The sequence below is a fragment of the Petromyzon marinus genome, chromosome 34, assembly GCF_048934315.1.
Source record: "Petromyzon marinus isolate PM22_M1 ecotype Great Lakes invasive population chromosome 34, UKy_Petmar_22M1.pri1.0, whole genome shotgun sequence".
NCBI lineage: Eukaryota > Metazoa > Chordata > Hyperoartia > Petromyzontiformes > Petromyzontidae > Petromyzon > Petromyzon marinus.
The window spans coordinates 3,549,956-3,577,327 of NC_133700.1; the positions used below are offsets into that span (position 1 = coordinate 3,549,956).

General features: G+C 42.2%; 1 protein-coding gene across 3 annotated transcripts; it reads left to right on the forward strand.

Moving 5' to 3' along the window:
- Positions 1-1,057: 1,057 nt before the first annotated feature.
- LOC103091731 (vitamin D3 receptor) lies at positions 1,058-27,007 on the forward strand. 3 transcript variants are annotated; one of them, XM_032965412.2, is made up of 9 exons: positions 1,058-1,755; positions 2,857-3,041; positions 5,634-5,764; positions 7,286-7,470; positions 11,304-11,409; positions 13,096-13,210; positions 14,201-14,352; positions 15,820-15,936; positions 17,866-18,095. In XM_032965412.2, the coding sequence occupies exons 2-9, from the start codon at positions 2,887-2,889 to the stop codon at positions 17,958-17,960; spliced, it is 1,056 nt and encodes a 351-aa protein (XP_032821303.1). In that variant the 5' UTR covers positions 1,058-1,755; positions 2,857-2,886; the 3' UTR covers positions 17,961-18,095. The 3 variants fall into 3 exon arrangements, with proteins under 3 accessions (XP_032821303.1, XP_075927751.1, XP_032821301.1); XM_076071636.1 differs by having other exon boundaries at positions 1,059-1,755; positions 2,847-3,041; positions 17,907-27,007; XM_032965410.2 differs by having other exon boundaries at positions 1,060-1,755; positions 17,907-27,007.
- The last annotated feature ends 365 nt before the right edge of the window (positions 27,008-27,372 follow it).

Here is a 27,372-nt window from a genome sequence, read left to right on the forward strand (position 1 = left end):
TTCAATACGGGCACGTAAATGGTATATTTGTTTGTGTTTCTCCCTTGTGATGGTGACTTTGTGTGATGGTGACTTTGTAGGATGAACCTTGAGATTTATAAGGGGCACGGGGGTGACCAATAAGGTCTGAATTGTTTTGTAATCAGGTAGGGCACTGATAAGGGGTTGACAGGTATGAGTATCAGTGTCCGATGGTCGCATGCTGTTGTTGTTCTCTTGTCGAAACCACAAAGAACCTCCTCCCTTTGGTGAGATTGTCCACCAAGCGGCGTGGTGATGTTGTTGTTGTTGTTTACAGTCATGATATTGATTACAAACCTGTCAACCCCTTATCAGTGCCTACTTTATTACAGACCAATTCAGATCTTATTGGTCACCCCGTGCCCCTTATAAATCTCAACGTTCATCCTACAAAGTCACCATCACAAGGGTGAACACACAAAACAAAAAGAGGCAATTATTTTGCTGCCCAATATTGAAACGGCTGTTACGCCGTATGGACGTGACAAACCCAATTTCCCTGCACAAGAATACGGGGTGAAGCCGTGTGGGTCGACGGTTACGTAATACTATGAACGTGTGCACCAAGCGGCTTGTTGTTTTGATGTAAAGCTTCCGTGACTGACTGCAGGGATTCAAATTCTTGGTTCTTTTGGCAAAGTCACATAGAAAGGGAAACAATAAAATAATAAAAATAGAAAACGATAAAATTCTCACGACGTCCCGACTGCAACACAAGCAATCATCATCAGGTGTGAAAACCCGCAGCAAGAAAATTTTCTGCTTGCTGTGGTTTTCACAATTTGGTCTTCTTGCTGTGGTTTTTCACACCTGATGATGATTGCTTGTGTTGCAGTCGGAACGTCGTGAGAATTTTATCGTTTTATAATTTTATTATTGTTTCCCTATCTACGTGACTTTACCGAAAGAACCAAGAATACGGCTTGTTGTTGTTTACGACGACGACGAAGATGATGATGACGACGATGATCACGGTGATGCCAGACGAACAAACACCACCATCTGAAACCATGCCAGGTCTTCGATCCGATTCCCGCGTGCGCGCAAAGAGTGCGCGCAGAATCGGAATCGATCCACCTCACGCGGGCATAGTGCGCCGAGTACAGTGCGCGGCCCCGCACGATTACATAAGCGGAGAAGGCGCCCAGCGCGCATTGTCCCTGTTACCACCTCCACCAGCAGCAGCAGCAGCAAGCTACCACCTCACCACCGCGAGTCACCCAACCACCGTAACTCAGCACCGCCACAGTCAACGCCGCGGTCACCGTCACCACCACCATCACTCGCCACCACCACCACCGCAGCCTCTCAAGCCACCGCGGTTACTTGAGCCCTGCCCCGCTGCCTCTCAACCACCACGGGACCATCGCCCGTCAGCCGGCTCGTTCGTCCTGCCGAGTTGGCGGCGGCGGCGGCTGCGGCGCGATTCGCAGTGGTGTGAGGTGTGTGTGGGGGTGGGCGCGTTGTTGGTGGCGGCGAGAGGCGAACAGAGCCGAAGTGAGAGAGGGTTCGTGGTGGTGGTGGTGGTGGGGTGGTGGGTCTCGCTGCGGGGTGGAAGAAGGGGCCGCGGCGGCCGCGAGGGGAGACGGAGCGAAGAGTGGACAACTCTAGCGAGCGAGTTGGTGCCTGGAGGATTGTGTACCGTGCCACGGCGTGGTGTCGTGGTGGTGGTGGGGTGGTGGTGGTGGGCAACACGGCGCGAGTTCGACTCCAACCCCCCGCCGCCGCCGCCAGGTGAGAGCACCCCACGCGGGAGACGACGTCAAGAAAGTTCGCTGTTCGAGAAGGGGCCGAGCCTCTCGAGGGGAGCGGTGGGGATTTTACCGTCGAGAATTTAGACGAGCGAGAGAGAGAGAGAGATAAAGAGTGGAACTCGAGACGATCGGGGAAGGAGGAGAGACGAAAATGAATACGAGTGAGAGGGGATGAGATTGGAGTACGGCTGGGAAATGGGATCGTGTTGAGTAGTCGGGGTCCAGTTCGTAGCCTGACTCTCAACAGGAGCCCCAAGCCACCTGACCGAGGTGTTGTGGGGGGGTTGTTGTGGGGGTCTGCATAGGTGGGGGGGGGGGTGAGTGGGTCTAAGATGTCTTGGTTCCTTAATTCCACGTGTCTCGGGGGGGGGCGCTCTGAACGTTGTGGGAACGTGCGCGTCTCGTTTGGGGTCCGATCATCATTCGTGTGTTCTTCGCGCGTCTGCGTTATTTCGGCGTTTATATAAACACAGCGAGCGATGTTGCTGCATGCACGTTTCGGGCATTACATAACCAAATAGGTCGTCCCATTGGCTTCGCACTGCACGGGAGGAGGATGGCTCCATTATTTATAATATGACACTTTCACGGAAAACACGCCTCTGGGCTGTACAATATCGCTCCACCTCGTAATTCCATATTCAGGAACAGAGATTGGTGGAATACGTGCAAGCGAACGCTGGCCTCTTGCATAACAATTTGGTTAGAAGGTTATTGACGTTTTTGCTGCAACTGTCCAGTAAATTACATCTCTGCTGTTTTTTCTTTGGTACCCACTAGGAATGGACTTGGATAGCCTGTTTTGCCACGATTTTTTTTAGTATTTATTTTGTTTGCAGTTAAATGTACGGTAAAAATGTACGGGATTCTCAGTAATGCTGACAAATTCCATCCGTCCACAGCTTTGGCTTTGAAACCCATCCAAACAACACTTTTTCCTTTTCAGTACCTCTTTGCAAAAAGCAAGATGACATTGAGTATTATTGTTTTGCAAGAAAAAAAAGTGCGAGCAAAATACACTGCATTCATTCACCGGTACGAACACACCCGTTGTTTCTCTGATTGTGTGAGATCGTTTAAGGTGGGCCAGCTTTAGGCTGCTTAGCCCGCAATGATGGCCACTCAGAACATGACGGTGAGCACTTCCAACGCTCTTGAGGACGACGAGGAGGGCGGCGTGCCCAAGGTGTGCGGCGTGTGTGGAGACAAGGCCACGGGGTACCACTTCAATGCCATGACCTGTGAAGGATGCAAGGGCTTCTTCAGGTATTCGAGATGAAACGTGACTGCCTCTGTCCACCTGGAGAAAAAAAAAAAACCTTGGACCTGTTATAATTTCATGCCACCCCTTGCGGAGTGAATGAGTCCCAAACCCCGTTGCACCACAAGCGTAAAGTGCCACAAATTTAAATGTGTGATAAAATTAGGCTAGTTAGGCTTAGCGATTCAGGAAAATGTGAAATACCTTATAGGTTCATATTCTTGGTTCTTTCGGTAAAGTCACGTAGAAGGGAAAGAAAATAATAAAAATATAAAACAATTAAATTATCACGACGTTTCGACTGCAACACAAGCAATCATCATCAGGTGTGAAAACCACAGCAAGAAAATTCGAAAAAAGTGGCGTTTTTTTTTACGTTAGCTGTGGTTTTCACACCTGATGATGATTGCTTATGTTGCAGTTGAAACGTCGTGAGAATTTTATTGTTTTATATTTTTATTGTTTACCTTCTACGTGACTTTACCGAAAGAACCAATAATATGAATCCCTGCAGTCACGAAAGCTTTAAATCAAAACCTTATAGGTTCTCAATGTTTGATGATTGTTGATAACTGCCAGTTTTCAACCCAGTATTTTATTACAATTAAAGAGACAGTCGTTAAACTTTTTTGACATTGGAATCATGGGTCATCATTTTCCGGTATAATCCATTAAATGCTCGGTAGATAGGTAATTGTGGACAATCGTTCGTAATTAACTCAATTGTTTTTGATAGACTAGGCACAGTTACCCTTGCTCTGTTGCAAAGCTCTATGGAGGTCCCTTGTATATGCAAATAAATGCAAGTTAGTGCAGGTCTTTGCTTTGACATGAATCCCTGTTAAGCACTTAATTTTGTACAGTGTATTGCAGTGATAACCCAATGATTAAATTTAAGACGGTGAGAACTCGAGCAGAGAAAACAACTTCTTTGGTTCTTTCGGTAAAGTCACGTAGAATGAGAATAAAATAATAAATTGTGTTATTTTATTTTATCAATTTATTATTTTATTCTCATTCTGCGTGACTTTACCGAAAGAACCAAAGAAGATGAATCCTTGCAGTCACGAAAGCTTTAAATCAGAGAAAAAACTTTTTTGCTTGTGTAACCAATTTGCATGCCATGTTCCACCTTTGCCTTTCAATCGTGTATTTACTATTATGGATAAACACCACGTTTAGTAATCAATAGTCTTTAAGAGTTAACGTGGGGGAAGATAAAACTACAAATTTGAGCGTCTAGCCATCAACATTTGACTTGTTTTCACAAACGATTCCATGCCATGCAATCGCAAATGTTATTTTTGACATATAGTGATTGTAAAATAGCTGGTATCAGTACCCAGGGTACAAGTTGCCTAACGTGCATCGTTTCATGCCATTATGGTGACTGATGCATTTCATTTTGATGAACACACTGAAAAATCTGTCTGCATACTGGGCAGTTGTAGCGGAGATGTGTTGACATACGAGCTGCACTAGTGCCCCTTCTGTTGGCTGTCAAAAGCTGCCCTATCTATTATGTTCAACGTTACGTTACATAACTTGTGCAAGGTTGTGTGGAGTCAAACAAGACAATAGTGCATTCCCTTTAGTGCAGTCCCCTCGTTATTCACGAACTTGCTATCTGCGATTTTGGCTATTCGCAAATTGTATCTGCAACTCTACACGACTACATCGAGAGAGACAGAAAAGTGATGAGATAAAGTGATGAGAGAGAGCTTCTCGAAGATTTAGAAGCATCTGCAGGTGTTGCGCATGCGATATTTGTGGGCCAATATTATCCGCGAAATTTGCTATCTATGAGCATCTTTGGAACGTATCCCTCGCGAAAAGCGAGGGATACGTTGTACTGTATAAATTTGTTTTCATTAGCACAGATATGAACTTTGATTCAAGTCTTGTAAGAGTTATTCTTTTCATTTATGCATTGAAATGACATTTAACAATAAACATTTGGTTGGTTTTACAAGATGTGCAATATTGTAGGTAAATTGTACGATAGTTGTACACTGCAGTGGATAATAATTTTCATCCCTTATGAATATACTGTTGGATGAATGCTTCGTCATGATTTTTCAGCCATATTTAAGCACGTTTGATGACATTTAATCCGACTGATTTTGCACAAGTTCGGAGATGCGGAGCTCAGAACTGATTAAGAAATTACTCAACTAATGTGAGCCAAAGCAAGGAATCAAACTCGGATTGCAGTATTCGTATTTCCATATATCTGTATATTAAAAATAAAGGAAACAGATATAAATTGTCCTTGGAGCAGTTTTTCGTGAGAATTCATCGATACATTTTTTTAAGGAAAGATCTGGGACATTTCAGGTCTTTCTTCACAATTTAGATGCAGATAATTGTCTGTTTTGGCATATTGGACTTAGATATTCGCATATAATAGCCTATTTCCGCAAATTGTGCCGTGTATTCTTACATATAGCAGGTTAATTCCCTGTAGACATACTGCCTATGTGGCGTGCATAAATATTACTGATTGCAAAGCGTGTCCTATGTACTTGTTGCAATTAGGGTTCTCTTTTGAAGGTGAAAATGGGAAAATAAAAACAGGGGCATTTGTGTTTGTGCAGGAGGAGCATGAAGAGGAGTGCTTCCTTCACTTGTCCATTTGAAGGGAAGTGCAACATCACCAAGGACAACCGCCGGCACTGCCAAGCATGCCGCCTAAAGCGCTGCCGGGATATTGGCATGATGAAAGAGTGTAAGGACGTCCGCCGCTTACCACCCCTCCGCTGTTCATTAAGGGCAGGTGCACAGATGCATTATGTAATATGCATCTGTGCATAAGAGGCAATTAAAATCAGTAAAAACCACACCGTGACAAAGATCCCCAGTGGAAATTTGCCTCCTACCTCTTCCTTATTTATGCATGCACACCCGTGCCCTCCACACAGACACTCAGAAGTAGGTTTACTCAGAAGTAGGTTTGCTCATCCCATCGGCCACACGGCCTTCTCAGCGCGTGCATAGCATCAAACTGAAACTACTAGCTATTTTTATTGTACCAGGTAGGGCCCACTGAGCGACCTGGCCACAAATGATAGCTCAACCAAGTGGCTTATCATGTGGAAATGTACAACAGACAAATACTCGCACGTTTCTAAATGTGGAGGGAATATCCGGAGGACCCGGAGAAAAAAATTACACCACCATGGGGAGAACATGCAAACTTAAAATATAAAGGTGATAAGGTCGGGATCGAACTAATGATCTCTAGCATACCATGCATGGGAGTTAACATCTCACCAACGTGGTGTGACCTTTTCAGAAGTGTCCTGACCAAAAATATGTGGCCGGTGCTACTGCCCAATGGTCAGTCTGCTTATAGTTAATGCAGGGTCCACAGTTCAGCGGAAGACAAGTCTCACCGTACCGTGGATAACACAAATAACTGTTGAGTTGGGCATATTTATTGGAGGTGTCTCAAGTTAAATTACGAAGCAGTTTTAGCGAGGACAGGTGCAGACAGAGACACACCTGTTGTGGGAAAGTAGACCTTTAGTCCTGCAAGATTAAAGACCTCTGGCCTAAGCTATAAATGTGTCTACAGTGCTGTAAAGCGTTTGTTATTAGCAATTGTTTTCGATTGCTCAACTAACACTTTGTATGTCTGCGTTTGAAAGGCAACGCAATTACTTAATTTCCATCGTGCTTTTCACTCATGAGGTTAGTTTAATATTTGTGGTTCTTCCTCCAAATGTTTTCTCCGAATTATTGTGTAAATTATAACTTCTTCTTTGGTGCTTTCGGTAAAGTCACGTAGAATGAGAATAAAATAATGTTTATTTTATTTTATTATTTTATTATTCTCATTCTACGTGACTTTACTGAAAGAACCAAAGAAGATGAATCCTTGCAGTCACGAAAGCTTTAAATCGAAATTATCACTTGTTTGTAAATATTGTTTTGGAAATGTGAAATTTGTGATTGCCAAGAAAGAAAACATTCGTTCTAAGAGTACTTGTCCCTGGCATATCAACATTGTTTTCCTCTACAGAGAGGGGTGGGGGTGGTGAGTGCATGGCTGGTGGGTGGGTAGACAAGTCACGACATGGTGTAGTAGTGTGGCGTGCATGGGTAGAACTGCCCACAGTATACACAGTGACACACCCACGGTTGTAATTTACAACGGAATATTGTGTTCCTTTCTCTTGATGCAATCAGGAATGCATAACCCTCTTTGGTTCCCAGATTGTTTGTAAACGTGTGTCCGTGAATGCAGTGATCATGACAGAGGAGGAAGTGCAGAGGAAAAAAGAGATAATAATGAAGAGAAAGCTTGAAGACTCTGCGCGTGAAGTCCATACGCCCCAGCTGTTGGAGGAGCAGGAGCGGCTGATAGCAACGCTCATCGAAGCTCACAGGAAGACCTACGATGCTTCTTATTCCGATTTCTCACAATTCCGGGTAGGCTTCGCATTCAGGTCTCTACGCACTGGAAGGTGCTGCATGTTCGAAGGCGGGCAAACTTTTGTGCTGTATATGGGGTCTTAAAAAACATCGGTGCGTGATCATGGCGAGCCTTAAACATTTCACATTATCCATATGAGAAATTTTACAGCAAAATTATTTTAATATGATGATTAAAATTATCTACAGCTTATACAGCATTATTTACACACTGATAAGAAATGACATCCATATTCTTTGGGTCTTTCGGTAAAGTCACGTAGATAGGTTCAAAGAAAATAACCAAAAACTACGACGTTTTGATCGCAACACAAGCGTTCGTCATCAGGAAAAAGGGCAAAGATCGGTGAGCGGCCTCCATGACGCGCGCGCTGAGGTGGCTATGGTAATGTGAGAGATTAACATGTTAATGTGAGAGATGAGCATGTTAATGTGAGAGATGAGCATGCTAATTTGAGAGATTAGCATGTTGTGAGAGATTAGCATGTTTATGTGAGAGATTAACATGCTAATGTGAGAGATTAGCATGTTAATGTGAGAGATAAGCATGTTGATGTGAGAGATGAGCATGTTGATGTGAGAGATTAGCATGTTAATGTGTGAGATTAGCATGTTAATGTGAGAGATTAACATGTTAATGTGAGAGATTGGCATGCTAATGGGAGATCGCAGAGCAGCAACCTCTAGGTCGGCACACAAAGTGGCTGTGTTAGTGTGAACCTGTAAATGAACAACTAACATTGGAAGGTGGTTGATAACGTCCTTCCAATGATTGCTCAGTTTGTACCAAACTTTTAGGTTGAAATTGTGTCTGTCTGTATATATGGATGGCTTCATGAACGAATCTTTTATTGGTAGCCAGTGGATTTGCAAAGTACCTTCGTCTTAGAGAAATCAATTTCGCGTGAGCCCACCCCATTAAAACAATGATCAGCCACGGCTGAGGTATTGTTCCTACCGTGTTTCGGATCTGCCTTATGTTCTCGAACACGGTCCGAGACATGTCGCTGAGTTTCCCCAATGTAACTACTGCTGCAGACACAGCTTAGTTTGTAGACGCTGGGGTATTGCATTCCAGGGATCACATCCTTCACAGATGGGATCAGATCACGAATTTTATGTACTGCGTTAAATCGAACCTGGATCTTGTGTTTGCTCATGATTTTGGAAATATTTTTGGGGACCCCTGCTATGTATGGCAAGGTGATGGTTTTGATTGGGTCCTCAGATGGTTCTTTCCCAACGATTGGGGTGATAGCTTTACGGATTGTGTAGTCTGAATATCTATTAATCTTCAGAGCTTGGTGTACGTGTTCCTGTTCACTGGCTCGGTGATGATGGTCGGAAATACATAGAACTCTTTGGTGTAGAGTTTTGATGAGGGAATTCTTCTGGGATGGATGGTGGTGGGTGTCAGGTTTTAGATATGCATTCATATTGGTGGCTTTCCTGTAGACAGTGTCCCATTGAGCCATCTGGTCTCTTTTCAATTAAAACATCCAAGAATGGTAGCTTGCTATCCTTTTCTACCTCCATGGTGAATTTGATGGCTGGGTGTATGGAATTTGTGGTTGAGGAATTGGTTCAGAGCTGGTCGGCCATGTGGCCAGATGATGAACGTGTCATCTACGTACCTCTTCCACAAGGACGGACGTAGAGTGGATGCCTGGATGGCATCTGTCCCAAAATTTTCCATGAAAACATTGGCTACTACTGGAGATAAGGGAGAACCCATCGGAGTACCTTCAACTTGTTTGTAGAATGTTCCATTCCAGGTGAAGTAAGTGTTGGTGAGGCAGTGTTTAACCAGGGCCGGTACATCAGCATTGAATCCTTGTTGGACCAAATGTTCAATGATTGCAATGGTGTCAGGCACAGGAACTTTGGTAAACAAAGAGACTACATCGAAACAAAATCATGAGCAACATTAACATGCTAATCTCTCACATTAACATAGCCACCTCACCGCGCGTCATGGAGGCCGCTCACCGATCTTGCATTAACATGCAAATTTTCACCTGGCAGCTCTTTCATTGGTGGAAAACCAACCACCATCGTGGTTGCAGCCCACCACTTACATTAACATTAGCTGCTAACATTTGGGCTACGCCCATTTCAAACCTTTATAAAGAGTCTTGCCTTTAGAAGCTAACCCCCTTTTCCTGATGACGACCATTTGTGTTGCGATAGAAACGTCGTAGTTTTTTATTATTTTCTTTGAAACTATCTACGTGACTTTACCGAAAGACCCAAAGAATATGAATTCCTGCAGTGACAAAGCTTTAAGTCAAGATTTAAATGACATCCACCTTGAATGTCTTCTGAATATTTATGCTCTGTATGATTTGAGAAAAGCCAACAATTGTTTTTTTAGTTTTGGTGTGTGCTTGTGTGTCCTCATGATGGTACAAATAGTGCTTGATAAACAATGTTTGTTTTTGGCAACAAATTGGAATTCACTGGAGCTTGGAGTAATTTAAATTTGGGCCAGGTGGCAAGTTTTTTATTACATTTTCCATTTAGAAAAAAATGGCTTCATACCACTTTAATGTTAGCTATCACTTTTGTAACGTGCATGTACTCACTATTGGCGATGTGCTAATCATGTAAAATAACTTGGAAATATTTCCAAACATACGTTATTAGAAATTCTGGTGACACTGCTATAACTTGGCACATTGCACATTACATTTGCCATGAACAAACTGAGCATAACGCTTACCCTATAGCTTGCAAGTACAATGCCTGGTCACGCTCATTTGTTGCCACTCACAGCTTCACTATTGCACGCTGGACACTTGGTATGGCAAACGCAAAAATAGTGCCGTAAAAAACATGTACCTCGTGTTTTGCAAGGTGCATCTCAACTTGTGCTCAAATTTCTTGATGGCAACAATGTCAGGATTTCTCCACAAATCCAGCTGTCGCCTGATGAAGCTAGTTGTAATTACTGGCGTAACGTCGTTCTCAGATTATAAATGTTGTGGATTTGCTCTCCAACACACCGGTGTGCTGTACTTGTAACGAATTGGTATGTTCTGTTTCCGTGACAAACCTTATTAACTGGCTGTGTCGGGTGGTGGCGGGTTTAACGACACATTTATATTTACGCGATCTAACCCCCCAAACAAACCCTTTATTATTAATGTGATATTCATCAAGCTACCAAAATGGTACATCTGTTTAATGACATCCATCTAGAAACTTTTCAATCTAAAGTATATGGTGATTTCCTTGAAGTGCCCTTTGAGTCTGTCATTTTAAAATAAGAGGTAAATCGTAAAATGCACTGTTGCGAAGGGCTTACGAGTTTACTCGTGTGCATGTTTGTGCCAGGAAGAGTGTCAGTAATGTGAGTAAATTGTGCAATGTGTGTTTTATGCACTGTGACGTGAGAGCTGAATCTTAAGCGTGCATTCGTAAGTGTGCCCTGTGTGTAGTTATAGGGCTAATGGAGTGATGCATGTTTGGACTGTTGTAATTTTCCACCCCGTGAAACCTTATTTTAAACAGCTGAGTGCACAACACTCAGCTGCACATTATAGCCCTACGTATCAACGGCATCGATTGGTTAATTATGTTTACCGCTTGCCAATGTGTTTTGTACACATTGAAGCTCACAATTTTGCATATGTATAATTAAGAAGGAAAATTTACATCACGTGCTTTCCACCAACAAAGGCAATTATTAACACTTGCGCACAGCAATGTGCATTTCCCTGTTTTATGATGACAGATGTCTTGTTGAATATTTATCAATGTATTATATGTATGCATACAAAAACCATTAGGTCTTGTGCTTTAATATAATTTGTCAACTATGTTTGCAGCCACCCAAGAGAGGTGATGGCAGTCCTGAATGTAGAAATGCTACCAACCCTTTCCTGATGTCCCTGCTCAACTCAGATATGGACGAGCTTCCCAAAGCTTCTGCAAGTACGTAGACCACCTGTGGTGCCGTTGCTTTGGCTGTCAAAGGCTCTGGGCTAGCCCATTGTTAGATTTGATAGTCTTGTGGGGGAATGCTTCCGTACGATGCCCTCTATCGCGTCCAGAGAATGTGCAGCCGTAAGGCATTTTACCTCGAGTTTACAGCTCATTTTGAGATGGCGAACACGGATAATGTAGGCTGTGCGAACACATAAATGTATTTTTAGTTTTAGAATGGCCTTTTTTCAAGATGTAATATTCCTTCATGCATGGTAATCCTGATTTTTAAAAGTGGGATAAAAAAATCCATAGTTGCATGAATTTAATGTAATTGTGTTTTATATTAATATGTACTGCACAAGATGTGTACAGCCCCCTGTTTTCTGTAAACATCATCCTGAGTAATGGCAAGTAGTTTTGTCGCAGTTTTTGCGTCCACTTTTGATACGAGTATTTATACATCGTAAAATTAGTAGTCCTGCTGAAAGTGCTTGGCGCTAAAAGTTTGTTATGCAGTTGATGTTTCATGTGATAATGTTCTTCTAGCATTTATGGATTTTTATTTTATTATAGACATTGATTTGTAGGGAAAATGAGATGCTTCGTTAATCTGTAAATTTTTGATTGTTAAAAGTGAAAGGCATTTGTTTACGTGATTCTAAACATTGTGTAGTATCAGATGTCAGTCATGTAAGTGGCCAGTGTTTACGGTGATTCTGTGATGTTCATTTCATTTGGTGTTTTATAACCGTGTTCACTGTATTCATACAATTGCCGTCTAAGGTTGGCCCCAAAGATACGGGTCTCATTCAAACGTGAAATATGCCAAATTATTGTAAGAACTGAAGACAAGTGTGTAAAAACCAAAATAAAAATGTTCATTTTCTTACTGTGAGCAGGGTCAGAGCAATTCCATTCGTTTGCAATTTGATGCATCGTATCGCAAGGCGTGGCGATTGAATTCTCATTTATTCAACTATAGTCAGCGAGTCAGTTTTTTTGTTATTGATATGATACCATTAATAATAGCAATGGAAAATACAAAATAAACCCATTCCCCTTAAATTTGGTTACACAGAAGAAAACGTTTGCCAAAAATGTGCTCTGTACATTGACGCAGAGTATTCACGACTGTTACCTTGCCGCCATATCGATTGGTGAAAAAATAAGAATCGGCTGTACCCTTCTTGGCAGTAAAACAGCTGTTAGGATGTTCAAACATCAAATAGATATCTATTTCAAGGCATCGGGTCTGCAGTAACCACACATACTTGTGGCAAAACATGCAAACAAACATGTTCTAAATGTCGTATTCTATTATTATTTTATTTTCTACGTGACTTTACCGAAAGAACCAAAGAGTAATGTTCTAATAATATATGCATCGATGACTTTTCAGTCATCTACCCTACGTTTGTCTCGTTTTTCTTATCTTGACCACATTGCCCCCTTCTCCCTGTGCCCTGTTGATCTGTATATGAACATGAAACAAGCATGTTCGCTTACATTTTGCACAATCAAATCTTTGGCAAGCGGTTCCATACGTTGTATCGTGTAGGTAAATAATCTCTTTTGATTGTTGCACCGTTGTGGTTAGTAGATGTAAAACATGATTGTGGAGAATCAGAGTTCCTTTTTTTGTTATTAAACAAGCAGGGGGTTTGGGGGGGGGGCATGTGGGTGTTCCGGCAGGTGGTGCAGAGGCCGCAGCGGGTGACGAGCTCTCCATGCTGCCCCATCTGGCCGATCTTGTCAGTTACAGCATTCAGAAAGTCATCGGCTTTGCCAAGATGATCCCTGGTTTCAAGTGAGCATGTCAAACATCGACTAAACACCAGATTTAGAAGCCTGGCTGTCCGATTTAAGTGATCAAGCACTCTACCGATTTGTAGGTTGGATTCCTCTGCTAATCGGATAACATGAAAATAGGAGTCTCGTCTCTGTTTCCCACGTGTGCCACTGGATGGGAGGTGTTTTATTTGGTGGGGCTGGGTGATATCATTCTCGACCGTGTCATGCTGAGTGTGGCTTATAGCAGGTATCCTGCTATGTGTGCAGCCATTTTTAAAGGGGCCCTATCGCAAAAAGTCGGTGACAATTGTGTCCATTACATAACTCGGTCGATGAATTGTGCCAGAGCTTCATCAAGTGAGTTAGCGAAAGTGGAAGCTAAATTTAGGATTAATTGGGACTGCCTAATTATTGTGGAGAGTTCGGATTCGTGATTGTCCTTTCTAATTATTTGCCAAATTACAGAGAGCGCCTGTGGTAAATAATCTTAGTTTGCACATCACTGCGGTCACGAAAGCTTTAAATCAAAATTGAGGATATAATTTGTATTATTTATCAAAACTAAATTTTTACTTTCCATTTACATTGCTAAAATTGAATGAATGATTGTATAGATTGGGTTGAGATCTAATTTATGTGTAGCCTTGGTAGGCCAGCTTATGTTAGTTATTTATTGCGTCTGTTATCCGGTTTTTATCATGGTGTGTCTTCAGGTTTACCCACTGATAACCACACTGAGTGCTGTATGCCGTGTGTAAAATACAAGATCTAGACACCAGTAGGCCAGCTTTCCATTCAATAAAACTTTAATGATGGGTTTGTCATTGCACTTTTTTTTTATATGATGCATTAAGTTGATGTACAATAGTGTATTTTGCAGTGCCGCCAATGCCCAAATGGAACATGTTCAAGATTTACAGTTTCCATTTGTCTGTTCAGGGTTGGCCAACCGTTCCCGAAGTCTGTAAATAATTTAATTTAACAAGTCATTTTCTGTTTGTGACAGAGAGCTGTGCACGGAGGATCAGATTTCCCTGCTCAAAGCCAGTGCCATTGAAATCATCATCCTCCGCTCCAACGAGTCCTTCACGATGGAGGACAATTCTTGGACCTGTGGCAGCAACGAGTTCAAATATCAGATCGGCGACGTTATGCAGGGTAAGTGTAAATATATATATAATGTTGATACTTGCATTAATATTGTTCCCATAATGTAACGAAACATCACGGCACAGTTTTTTTTTAGTCCATTCAGAACACAACAAGATGACGAGTTGCAACAAAAATGAGTCATTCATATTTAACTTTAGCGCCGAAATGGCGGCATATTGACATCATGTTAAACTCAATCTACTTTTGAAACTTAGAATTTTCCAATCTCTGATTATTCTTTTATTCACCAAATGCCACCTGATTTTTTTTTGTAGCTGCATTGTACATCTTTAAACGCTGTATCAAAAAAAAATGTTTGTGTTTCTGTCACTTCCCCAGTCTCCGTCCTCTGAGCAATCCTTGTGGCCAGTAATACACAGTCATTTGCTATTTTCCTTTCATATTGGCATTATACGCCCCTCAATAGTGTATTAAGTATTGAAAATGTCTTCTTTTGGCGATGAATTTACGGTCTATGTGGTTTAAGCCCATGTACCTCCCACGCGTGGCCTTATGCGGTAATTTGACTGAACAGGTGTTGCCAACATACAGTAAAACCTTGGATTGCGAGTAACTTGGTCTGCAAATGTTTTGCAAGACGAGCAAAAATTTTAAATAAATATTAATTTGACAAACGAGCTCGGTCTTGCAATACGGGTAGTACGTATACGCTTTGCCGAGCGTCACGTGATCACAACTGATATACGAGTGCTTTGATATACGAGTGCTTTGGAGTACAAACACGTTTCCGGAACGATTTTTGCTCGCAATCCAAGGTTTTACTGTATTGCGTTTCAGAAAAAAAATCTGTGCAAACCTTAATTTCCTTCACCATTATTAACCTAATTGCAGTTTATCAGTAAATTTTTTTATTAAAATAATAAACAGATTTTTTTTTTAATGCTGGACTAAAGGCTTATTTGTGCCCTGTCAGTCGTGGGGTTTATTTAAACATAATTCAAGCTGGGCCATGCTGCTTGGTGAAGGTGTGAGGCCATGGACCGGTTCAATATCCCTCGCCACTGATGATAGCCGTGAACTCAGGTTGCCCGGGCTCATAGTGCATTGCGTCCCACCGCTGTGCAACTGCTGCCCTGCATTTATTATTAATACTGGAGGTCGTTAGTTCGATCCCGAGCTTGATGCCTGTATATTTAAAGTTTGCGTGTTCTCCCCGTGGTTGCGTGGATTTTTCTCCGGGACCTCCGGTTTTTCCCCTCCGCATTTAGAAACACGCGTTGAGAGTATTTGGCAGCTATAAATACCCACGTGATAAGCCACTGCGTTGAGTTGCCATTTGTAGCCAGGTCGCTTCTGAAAAAGAGCTATATAGCTCGGTGGGCCTTAAATGTTAAAATTAAATATCGTTTAGTTTTGTCATTTTAGTTTATTATTACTTGGGTGTAATTTAATCACTGAAATACTGCAACGCGTTTTGGAGATGTAAATGTTTCGCCAAAACATGTGTTGTAGCTGGACACAAGTTGGAGCTTCTGGAGCCCCTTGTCAAGTTCCAGGTCAACATGAAGAAACTTGACCTCCATGAGGCTGAGCACGTGCTGCTCATGGCTATCTGCCTCTTCTCTCCCGGTCAGTGGTGTTTCAATGCTCCTCCTTCAAGGAACTTTGCACCTGCCAAATATCAATATGCCCGTCACACGCTGCCATTCACAATCCCGAGAGACACGTTCTTTTGCACAAACGCAACTCGTAGTGTTACTCTGTAACACATTCCTGTGGAGGGAGCTGGTAGGAACGTTGGGTTGCTCGGTCAATGGCCAGGGTCAACGGTGGCGTGGTGTATTCCGCAAACACATTCCTGCGGAGGGGGCTGGTAGGAAATTTTGAAGTAATTATGTACGGATATTTAAGCCAAACTTGTTAGGGTCGTGCGCAGAAGAAAGCAAAATGAAAAGTGAGCAGAATTATAAAACGACGCCAGAAAGTGTAGTGTAAAAGAGGTCGCACTAGAAAGTGCAGTGTATAATCCCCTGCCTCTTGTGAATTAATCCCGGTTGGGCTTCCAGTCCATATAAGGGCACCACGGGGTGACCAGCCCCTCCCCACCCAGCCCCGCCCCACCCAGCCCCTCCCCACCCTCCCCTCCCCTCCCCACCCAGCCCCTCCCCACCCGGCCCCTCCCTACCCTCCCCTCTCCACCCAGCCCCACCCTTCCGACGTGGACAGACATCCACAATTAATCCCCTGCCTCCTGTGAATTAATCCCGGTTGGGCTTCCAGTCCACTACGTTTCCTACCAGTAATATGCCCGACTGTGAGGGCGGGCACAAGCCGGCGTGAGTAGGTTAAACGTTGAGTTTTATAAGGGCACCACGGGGTGACCAGCCCCTCCCCACCCCTCCCACCCCCCACCCAGCCCCTCCCCACCCCTCCCACCCCCCACCCAGCCCCTCCCCACCCTCCTCAGCCCCACCCTCCCCACCCAGCCCCTCCCCACCCAGCCCCACACCTTCCACGCCCCACCCAGCCCCTCCCTCCCCTCCCCACCCAGCCCCTCCCCACCCTCCCCTCTCCACCCAGCCCCACCCCTCCCATTTTTGGATGCACGACGGACGGACACAATAATCCCCTGTGGGCTGGTGTAACCAGGAGGTGCCTACCAATATAAGCAGTTAATTGGCTTGAGGCACGATGCAATGCTACTCTAGTTTGTGTAGCATTTGGTTATAGCTTGCTCTCAGGAGGGAAACTCATTGGGCAAGATTTCCCTGCGGTGCTTTCTCGGGGTTTGCGCTCTAGGCTATGTGGTTCATGTCTTAGATTCAAATCCTTCAAATTTAACACTGCAAGCCTGGAGTACACTGCTGCAAGAGTTAAGAACTGTTGGGAAATTATCATTTATCTTTAATGCATCACATTCTTGGCACTTTATTGCTTCCTGGTTGCATTATAAATTTGAATATAAATTGTTAAGTTTATTTTATGTTAATTTTATATTGTTAAGTATGGTCCTGGCCTAATGACGTCTATTTTTACCTTCTATGTTTCCCCTTTTAATTATATATTTTCACTTTATATTGTTTCCATTTTTAATTCGTGCTGTAACCCAGGTCACCCTTCTCAACAATCCCATATTCACGTGTTCATCTTTATGGGTAATTTCCATGTCCTGGTGAAATAAACGTTGGATTGGATTGTGTAGGTAGAGCCCATTGAGAGATAAAATTATTTCCTTTGAAACGCTTATTCAATCATCAATCAGTGGGAGGTGGATCCTCCCCATCTGCTGCCCACGTTGTCTGTAACTTCCTCCAGCCATTCATGCCGTCGACTTTCTGCCCCCGTTCATTTTTTTTTTATTCTGTGTGTGGCCGCCTCTACAAAATTATTACGCCCACTGCTTTCTTTGCAGCATCTTGAGATGCAGTTACGTTGAAATGCTCTATAAATCAAAGTTGTGTTGTCCGAGCGAGAAATACAGGTCAACGGGTAAAGGCTGCGTAATTATGAAAGCAATTTTGCTTGCAAAAACACTTTTTTTTAACGAATCACGTGTAGTTCGAGGGGTGCAACGTTTGCCCGCGCGTTGGTGCTGTCAGACCGGCCTGGCGTACAAGACCGTTGCAGGGTGGAGGAGGTGCAGGAGCACCTGACGGAGACGCTGCGCGCCTACATCGCTTGTCGCCACCCGCTCTCCTGCAAGCACATGCTCTACGCCAAGATGGTGGAGAAGCTGACCGAGCTGAGGAGCCTCAACGAGGAGCACTCGAAGCAGTACCTGCAGATCTCGCAGGACGCCGTCAACAAGGAGGACCTGCCGCCACTCCTGCTGGAGGTCTTTGGCAACCCAACCGCATGAAGTAAGGGAGACGACGCAGCTTGGGATGGACGAGTGGAGAGATTGCTGCCCTCCTGTGAGAATTTGCACTGGCGAAGAGGTCATCACTACTGAAGAGTCATTATTTTTCTACGTGCATGCCTCCATTACTTATTTTAAAAGGCTGTGTTAATATAAATTATAGCTGGGAGGAATAACGGAAATGTCAATGACATATTTTTATTAAACTGAACTCTCGTTATTTTTTTAAATATGCATTTGCCTACGACGACCTGCAGAGGGTGACATACACTCGAAGCGGGTGCTTAAGGTCTGCATAGGCTCATTCAAATCGTCACAACTTAGATTTAAGTTATTGTTTTATAGGCCAACAATCATGGGATTAATTGTATTCCATAATAGACATAGAATATGCCACGCAGGAGGCTATATGTAATGTTTTAGGGGATAGCCTTACATCTCAAAGTAGCTGATATTGTTTATTTTTCTGGAAGAGGCCCAATAGAATGCTTGTGTTAATTGGCACTAATATATACGTACTGTGACCTCAATCCAGCCGACTGAAGATTGGCAATCACATATAGCCTCCTCTAAGAAATGTACTGCATGTGTATATACTGCATATAAATGATAAACTTAGATTTAACGCAAAATACGAATATGCAGCGTTACGTACATTTTATGTAACGTGACTAAATGTATAAAAATGTATAAAGATTATGCCATGGTATACAGGAATGTAAACTAATAGTTGAAACGAAATATTCGACCCGTCAAACCAATCGTTGTAAAGTTGAACTCCAGTGTGCCTCTGTTCACTTCATAGTCATCTTGGCTTCAAATGACGATGCCGCCCAGCGCTCGCCCTGTCCCAGCCGAGGTGTGTGCGTGACTTCTGTGGAGCCATCTAGTCGGCAGAGGGCGGTGCAGCAACATCCATCTGCATTACTCTGCTCCAACGTCTTTCGGCTCCCCACCAACTTCACCCAATGGGTGCGTGACCCAGCGTGATGATCAAATAGCCCCCCCCCCCCCCCCCCCCACGAGCCGTGCGGAGTGGGAAGGCACTCTTCCAGCAGTGGATTGACAACAGGACACTGCGTTTGCACGTACATAGTTGAAAAAATAGAATAGGTTGTACCCTTTCTGGCAATGAAACAGATGTTAAGATGTATCAGTATATGTGTTCAATCTTGACATAAAGCTTTTCGTGACTGCAGGAATTCATATTCTTTGGGTCTTTCGGTAAAGTCACGTAGGTAGGTTCAAAGAAAATAACAAAAAACTAAAGCTACGACGTTTCCCAAAGACGACCGCTTGTGTTGCGATCGGAACGTCGTAGTTTTAGTTTTTTCTTTGGTTCTTTCGGTAAAGGCATGTAGAATGAGAATAAAATAATAAATTGATAGAATAAAATAACACAATAATATTCTCACGACGTTTCGGCCACAACACAAGCGGCCTGCATCAGGTGAAGGGACGAGACTGTCTGGTAGGACAGTGCTGGAGTGAAAAAGCCATGCTCAGATCACGACCTTTAAGCTGTGTGAGAAGAAACAAAGCGCCTTGACAAAGGAATTAGCGTATAATTTAGCATTGAAATGGCTGAGTGATTAGCTTGTGACTGGTCACAGAAATGGCTATGTTAAAGTTAAAGCATACACATCCGCAGAGGCACCCCTTGACAAAGGAATTAGCATAGAATTTAGCATTGAAATAGCTGAGTGATTAGCTTGTAACTGGTCACAGAAATAGCTATGTTAAAGTCAGAGCATACACATTCACCGAGCTTAAAGGTCGTGATCTGAGCGTGGCTTTTTCACTCCAGCGCTGTCCTACCAGACAGTCTCGTCCCTTCACCTGATGAAGGCCGCTTGTGTTGTGGCCGAAACGTCATGAGAATATTATTGTGTTTTATTTTATAAATTTATTATTTTATTCTCATTCTACGTGACTTTACCGAAAGAACCAAAGAAGATGAATCCTTGCAGTCACGAAGGCTTTAAATCGAAATTTTTGTTTTTTGTTATTTTCTTTGAACCTATCTACGTGACTTTACCGAATGACCCAAAGAATAATATATGCGTTGTCTTTGAAACGCATATATTTTCAGAGCATGTTTGTTTGTATGTTCACCACAGGTACGTGTGGTTAATGCAGACTTGATTCCTTGCAAAAGGTATTTATTTGGTGTTTGAATATCTTAATACTTGTTTTATTGCCAGAATGGGTAAAACCTATATTTTTCATATTTTGATACTGGAAAAAAGGTCCGATGATACGTATATAGTTATTAAATGTGGCAATATGTTATGGGGATATATATACACAATCTGCTTCAGAATAGTGGTTTGATTCCAAAAATTATCAACACATGTTCCGTTTTTCTTCAGATGACATGTTAATGATTGCACAGGTGATTTTCTAGCCAGAGACTCCAATCATTTGTATCATTCCTTTACCTGGATTATATGAGCACGCTGCATTGGTGGCATGCACGCAGTACGTGTGCTACTTTGAATGGAAGAAACCTCCATGCAGTCATAACGCTTCATGCACTACACTCCACTTATCGCTGGCAAAGATGGGTCCGCCTGTTTTGTAAATATGTGCGTGGCTGAGCAAATGTACTTTCAGGCTTTTGTGGTGCCTCAAAGAATCTGCAGAAGAAAATGCAAATGTTGTGACTGCGCAGTAAGTAATAATGTCCCTTTTAACCCAGTGGTACTGGGTGCTTTATACGTAGCCGTGCCTAATTTTAGAGGAGGGACACCATGGTAGGGGTTAGCAAGCTTCCCTTTGTCTCTTCTGCAGTGGTAACATGATTTTTGGGCATTGTCTGGGAAATGGCGTTTGTGGAAGTCTTCAATGTTTGCTGGTACTGAACAAAATGTTGAATGCATGCAAAGTGGTTTTGAAAAGCACAACGTGTTCATTTAACAACAACAATGCACGTGACCTGTGCAGGGGCAGGTCCGTAATGTGGACGTCTGGTTCTGCCACAGAATGTTTCGTGCAACTTTGCTTGGAAATTACCTAAATGCCATAAAAGTGCTGCTGAATTTGGCATTGCTCAGATCAAATCACAAGGCAAGAGGAGTTGTTAATTTGACACCATTGTGATGTGCCCGTCCATTATTAAGACCAAGGAGGAGGAGGCATCACAATTGTAGAGTTGCAATTTCCATGTTGGGTAGCACAGGCATTACTTGATATATCTGGTGCGCAATTCAAACGTTCTGTTTTAATACGCAGAATGATTTATAAAGTGGTTAGAGGAGGAAATGATACAGCGTTTCACTACATTGCTGTGTAAAGAAAACGAAAATGTTCAGATAAAATCCCGATCGCGTTATTTCTTCATTGAGCAGTTGCAGCTTACGCCTCCCTCCGTGGTATACCATGGTCCTGAGCATTTCAAAGTGTCAGTGTGGTGCAACAGGAGATCAGCTTAGGTGCGTTCCTTTTCCAAGGCCAGTAAATGTAAAAAATATTAGGATTTGATTAGTTTCATTCTCACATTTTAATGATTGCAAATAATTGCATTGATGCTGACATGTGTAGTTGTATTTTATCGGGGTTTGTTTCGGGAATGAAAAAAAATGTATTGTTGATTGTGATTGGAAACAAAAGAATGCTATCGCAGAGACGTAGCATGTGATTGGCAACTGCATGGCGCGTGTACATGTGCTATCGGGGCATGGAGGCAGAACTAGGTATTTCTGTTAGTGTTGCTAGGATGGACAGTTTTAAATCCTGACTTTTATTTGCTTAGCTTGTGCTTTAGCCAATAGGCAACTTGAGCCAGTAAACATAAATAAGACTGTGTCTTAATGCTAAACGGCCAAACCAGAACACATTGTCAGCGTTGTGTTGGAGGTGTAAGAGATGACAGTTGTGGTTCGCAGTGTCCTTGGTTGGGCAACCGCGTAGCATCTGCTCAGACAGGGATGGGAGTATTTAAGTATTTTGTTTTCAATTTAGGAAATAAAAACAGCCTATGGGATGTATGTCAGAGTTAATGCATGCAAAAAGAAAGGCATTCAGGGGAACGGCAAATACATGCTGTGCTGGAAATGTTGACTTAAAATGATGATGATAAGTACATTTTTTCAGAGCACAAATGTGCCCTTCCTGTTTACATGCAACCCTCAACCGCTGTAGAACTGGTGAATTAGCTGTCGATGTGTACCATAGATGAAATGGTTTTTACGAATTGCCGAACATAATTTACACATTGTCCAGTTTGCCCACGATTATAATTATTTTTTTGAAACATTTTAGTGATATGCGATTATCATGTTGGATCGCTTTCTAAATTGTTGTGACGCCTATTTTTTTTTTACACTGCGGTCATGTCACCTCTGCACAGACCCTGCATCTCTTAGTACGTGTTTTATGGTTCACTCGCACGCCACGGACCGCGACGTGGATTGTTACTTACGGATTGATCACGGTGAAGTAATTCTTAATGTGTTTGCGTGTTACGATGCATTGAAAATTACGTGCATCGTTAACTATGCAAACGTTCTGCTTTCACTGTTGTATCCTCTTGCATCAAGAGTAACCCTACCACCAAGCATTAGTCTCCTTCCGATGCACCAATTATGTGTCCGAGACCCCCAATCATTGCCATTCGAGGCATCTGCTCTTATGTGAACGGAAGCACTTATAACTGCATTCGTTTTGACAATTTCTTGTTAACGTGCATAGTGCATGCTGCATTCGTTTTGTTTTGAAGAATGCGTGGTCTATTTTCGGTTTACCTTGCACAAGTCTTTTCTCAACTTTACGAATATGCATATGTTAAACCCAGAAAGGGCTGCTTTGATACATTAAGGAAAGTTTGGTCTGGTGATTAATGTGATTGTAATGGAGGTCAGTAGCTGCTGGTATTTGTACTTTTAACACGTTTCAAAAAAACTGTGCCTATCGTTTGCGGAAACATTTTCTGTGTTTCAGAAGGCAGTTTAGAGAGAATTGTATTTAAATCCACAACATTACATATGTAGTTTCTGCCAATATGAGCTCTCTTGTGTGGTCACTCAACTCTGCTGCTAGTGCATCATACCCAACAGACCACATTCTCGAGTGCTTTGTGAGCTCGTCTGTCAGAACAGCACCATTCTGCTCTGTAATAAATATCCAGCCTTTTCCAATAGATTGCCAAATTAGTTGTTTTAATTATCCTCTTTGAAACAGGCACTTTTCTCCAGAAAGTTACAAACCCCTTTGTTACACTTGGTAGTTAATGCGTGGTGCTATCACGTGTGGTTTATGAATTGAACATGTGCGTGTGTCTGCAATATGTAACACATTCACGACAAATGTGCTCTTACATACGGGACACATTGGAGGGATATCATGGTCTACCTCTCTTTGAATCTGGTCCGCAATAAGACAGGGAGCACCAGTAAAATATTTCGTCTGGATATGTTTGTTATTCAACAGGCACTGTTGTGTATTGTGTTATGTCTGTTCTATGTTGGTCACAGGAGAAGTTCTGCAAATATCATATACGTCTATATATAATGAATTATCATTGTTCGCACTTTGTTATTTAAAGATAAAATCATCCCGAAGACCCTGATTGTCTTCTGTACAGGATTGTAATTCTCAACACCATGGTAGACACATGTCATATTAACATAGTGAAACGTTTTTTTTGCAATATATATTCACATCACAATGAAAATGCGTATAGTTTCACAATTGCTTCTGTATTTCGATGCTTTTGCTTATGATATTGTTAGCCTGAGTATTCGTTTATTTTCCCAACCCTACTCTAAGTTATTTGCAAATGTACATCAGAGATTTGGTCATTTCATCAGTGGTACCATTCCACTTGATAGCAATCTTACCTCAAATTTGAAGTTCAACACAAATCTCAAGGACTGATTCTTCACGGGTGTTACAAGGTACAGAACATTACTCATCTGCCACTATACACCCCTCTGCCACTTTCACCTGTACAATATTTGCAATATACGCTGCAAAAAAAATATACGCTGCAAAAAATTTCAATTCACTCCCTCATTCTAGATTTGAAGCGTTCGTGACTGCAAGGATTCATACTCTGGGTTTTTTTCGGTAAAGTCACGTAGGTAAAAAATAAAATAAATGAAAACAACAAAAATTAAACGACGTTTTGGAGGCAACACAAGCTTCCGTCTTCAGGTGGAACCGTTTCAGTGACTTTGGCTGTAACGGTTTCCACCTGAAAACGGAAGCTTGTGTTGCCTCCGAAACGTCGCGATTTAATTTAGTTTTCATTTATTTTATTTTTTACCTACGTGACTTTACCGAAAAAAACAAAGAGTATCACTCCCTCATCTTCAACGCAATTATTTAAGCTCCCTCATGCTCGTGTCTTTACCTCCTATGCATTCAAACCACTCTCAAATAAGTTCAAAATGCCGTTGCCTCTGGATCATCTTCAACCTCCTTGACCACTCCCAGACATCACCCTCTCCTCCATCCAGCTACACTGGATTTTATCCCTCTATTTTAAGAGCGATTCAGGTTTATTTCTCCACAACTCTGGCTGTCACAAACGTCGTGCTCGAATTGTAAATGTAGGTTTAACCTCCCAACACACCGGCGTGCTGAACTAGTAACGAATTGGCACATGTTTACGTGACAAACCTTACTAATTGGCTGTGTTGGGTGGTGGCGGGTTTAACGACGCATTTATATTTACGCGATCTAACCCCCCCCCCAAAAAACACCTGTTTATGGATAGTATCGGTCGCGAAAGCCTGATGTGTGTGTAGAACTACACTGGCTTCCCCGTCTACTGCCGTTGCCTTTGAAAATTCCTCAAACTCGTTTACATTTCTCTCCGTGGTCTCGCCGCAACGTATATCTCGCGTCTCTCGTTTCGTTCTAAGGTCCTCGCCCTCTCCTTTCACAATTCCAGCTGTCCCCCCCCCCCTCCTCCGCGTGCCTGATCACAATTCCATTGTTTTGCATTTCTGGCCCCTTACACTGAGAATAAGCTGCCCCCTACATTTCAAATAGTCCTCGCTTGTCCACGTTTCGTTCTTCCATTAAAACTCGCTCATTTTTTCCTTGCTTATCCCCAACTCCAACCCTTCCTCTTCCCCATCATGAACACCATCTCTCTTCCCAACCTCCCTGCCCATTCAGCACACTCATCGTTCACCACTCATTGCGACTTTCATCGTTTATTTCACGCAGCATATTCATGTACAGGACCACCATTCTCATCAATTTCACGACGCTTCTGCTGTACACATGTATTCATTCTTTGTTCAGCACCTTGGTTAAGGCGATATATAAATAAAAAATAAGATAAGATTGTCCCGATGTGTCTTCAAATAACGTAATGTAATGCAGAGTGTGGAATTCCCCTGGATATTACTAGCACGATATTGCAGGTTTTTTTTTTCCCTAACAGCATTTTCTGATCATCAAAGCACTTATCAAATAAATCACTGTGTTCAGTTCACCTTCACAAACTCTGTCCTGTTTGAAAATCATGTCAAGTGTTGGCTGAGGTGACATTTGTGACGTGGGTTATGGCGAATCGTGTTTAATAAAGAAGCCGCTTGAATTTCAGAGCCGTTGGATGGCGTGAGGTTGGGAGCACATTGTTAGTGCTCGTTTAAATTGCTTTTACAGTAGCTATATTTTCATATTGCATTAGCTCTTGAACACTGCACCCTGCTGTATATTTGTATGTTTATGGAATACCCACCTGTTGAGGGATGCAGTTTGACTTAAATTTGCTGGTAAATTTATATTTTTTAACAAAATGTTTAGATTTTAGAATATTCGGGTATGTAAACATGTTACACGAGGGTAATTAAACGTCTCATTCTGATACTTGTTAACCCCACTCATCTCTGAATAGACAAAGTATTATTATTTTTAGAATTGAGAGATTTGTAAAAAAAAATCTAGGTATTGTGATGGCCAACATTAAAAATAATTTACCTTTGGCAAATTACTAACTTGCATCGGTTCCCATGGGTTAAACGGGATAGAAACGAGCAAATAAGGGACTTTGTAGCTGTATAGTTATTTAAATTTGCTACATTTACAAAATGGGTCAGGCCATTTCCCACTCTTAAAAATATCCACTAAGATATAAAATGGGTATGGATATCCTGGGAAGAGGCAATATGGACAATTCATATATCATGCCTGGTGAAAAATTGGTAGAACCCATTATTATTTCACTATTAAGGATTTTTAAAAATAGAAATATGAGCTTTTCAAGCTTTTGTCAAATTGTTGAATCCTCCTTGGTTCTTTCGGTAAAGTCACGTAGAAGGGAAATAATAAAATAATAAAAATAAACCAAAAAAATAAAATTCTCACGACGTTTCGGCCACAACACAAGTAGCCTTCCTCAGGTGAAGAAACAGAACTGTCGGAAAGACAGCGCTCCAATGAACACTGCGCTAAGCTTGGCAGCGTATTTTAAGCTGGGTGGGAGGAGCAGAGCGCCTTGACAAATGAGTTTACATATCAACAGAATAATTTAGCATTGAAGTTGCTGTGTTAATGTGATAGATTAGCAGGATGTTAAAGTCAGAAATTAGCATGTAACTGTTGAATCCTTCTAGATCCTCATTGCATAATCCAATAGACAGTGGAGTAGTGAACCTATTAAGTCACTCGTCGGGTGTACGGTTTATTGTGTGTACATGTTATGAACGTTGTGAATGCTGCTTTGAGTGGGTAAGTGCTGCTGTGGAAGCCTGCCTGCCGTTAATGTTTTACCATTGCCTTGTTAGTACTGTGGCATTGTGAGAATTTAGCAATTTCTCCATAATCTATTTACAAATTATTATATTTGTATATAAATTGTTGTAAAATAAATGCAAAACAAAACGTGTTGTTTAATCATTCAATGAAAAAGGAGTTGCATGGAAGAGGTGTATATGACGAGGGATTTGCGTGTTAACCAAAATGTAAAGTACAAGTAATCGTGGCAAAAAACGTCTTGTATACAGCTCGCTTTTAGAACATTTACAAATACTTCAAAGAACACACACACTCTCTATGGGCTATGACGAAGAGCATTCGCCTGACACATTGCTTCATTTCCATTTTTTCCAAGGCAGTGTTATCGATGAATGTGATGTGGTTTTTAATATTTTCTTGTGCGACACCCGCCCCTACAGGACATCTGTGAAAAAGATCTGCGAAGTTATCAGATTCCTTCAGTCTGAATACAGATTTTTGATTCTTGAGAG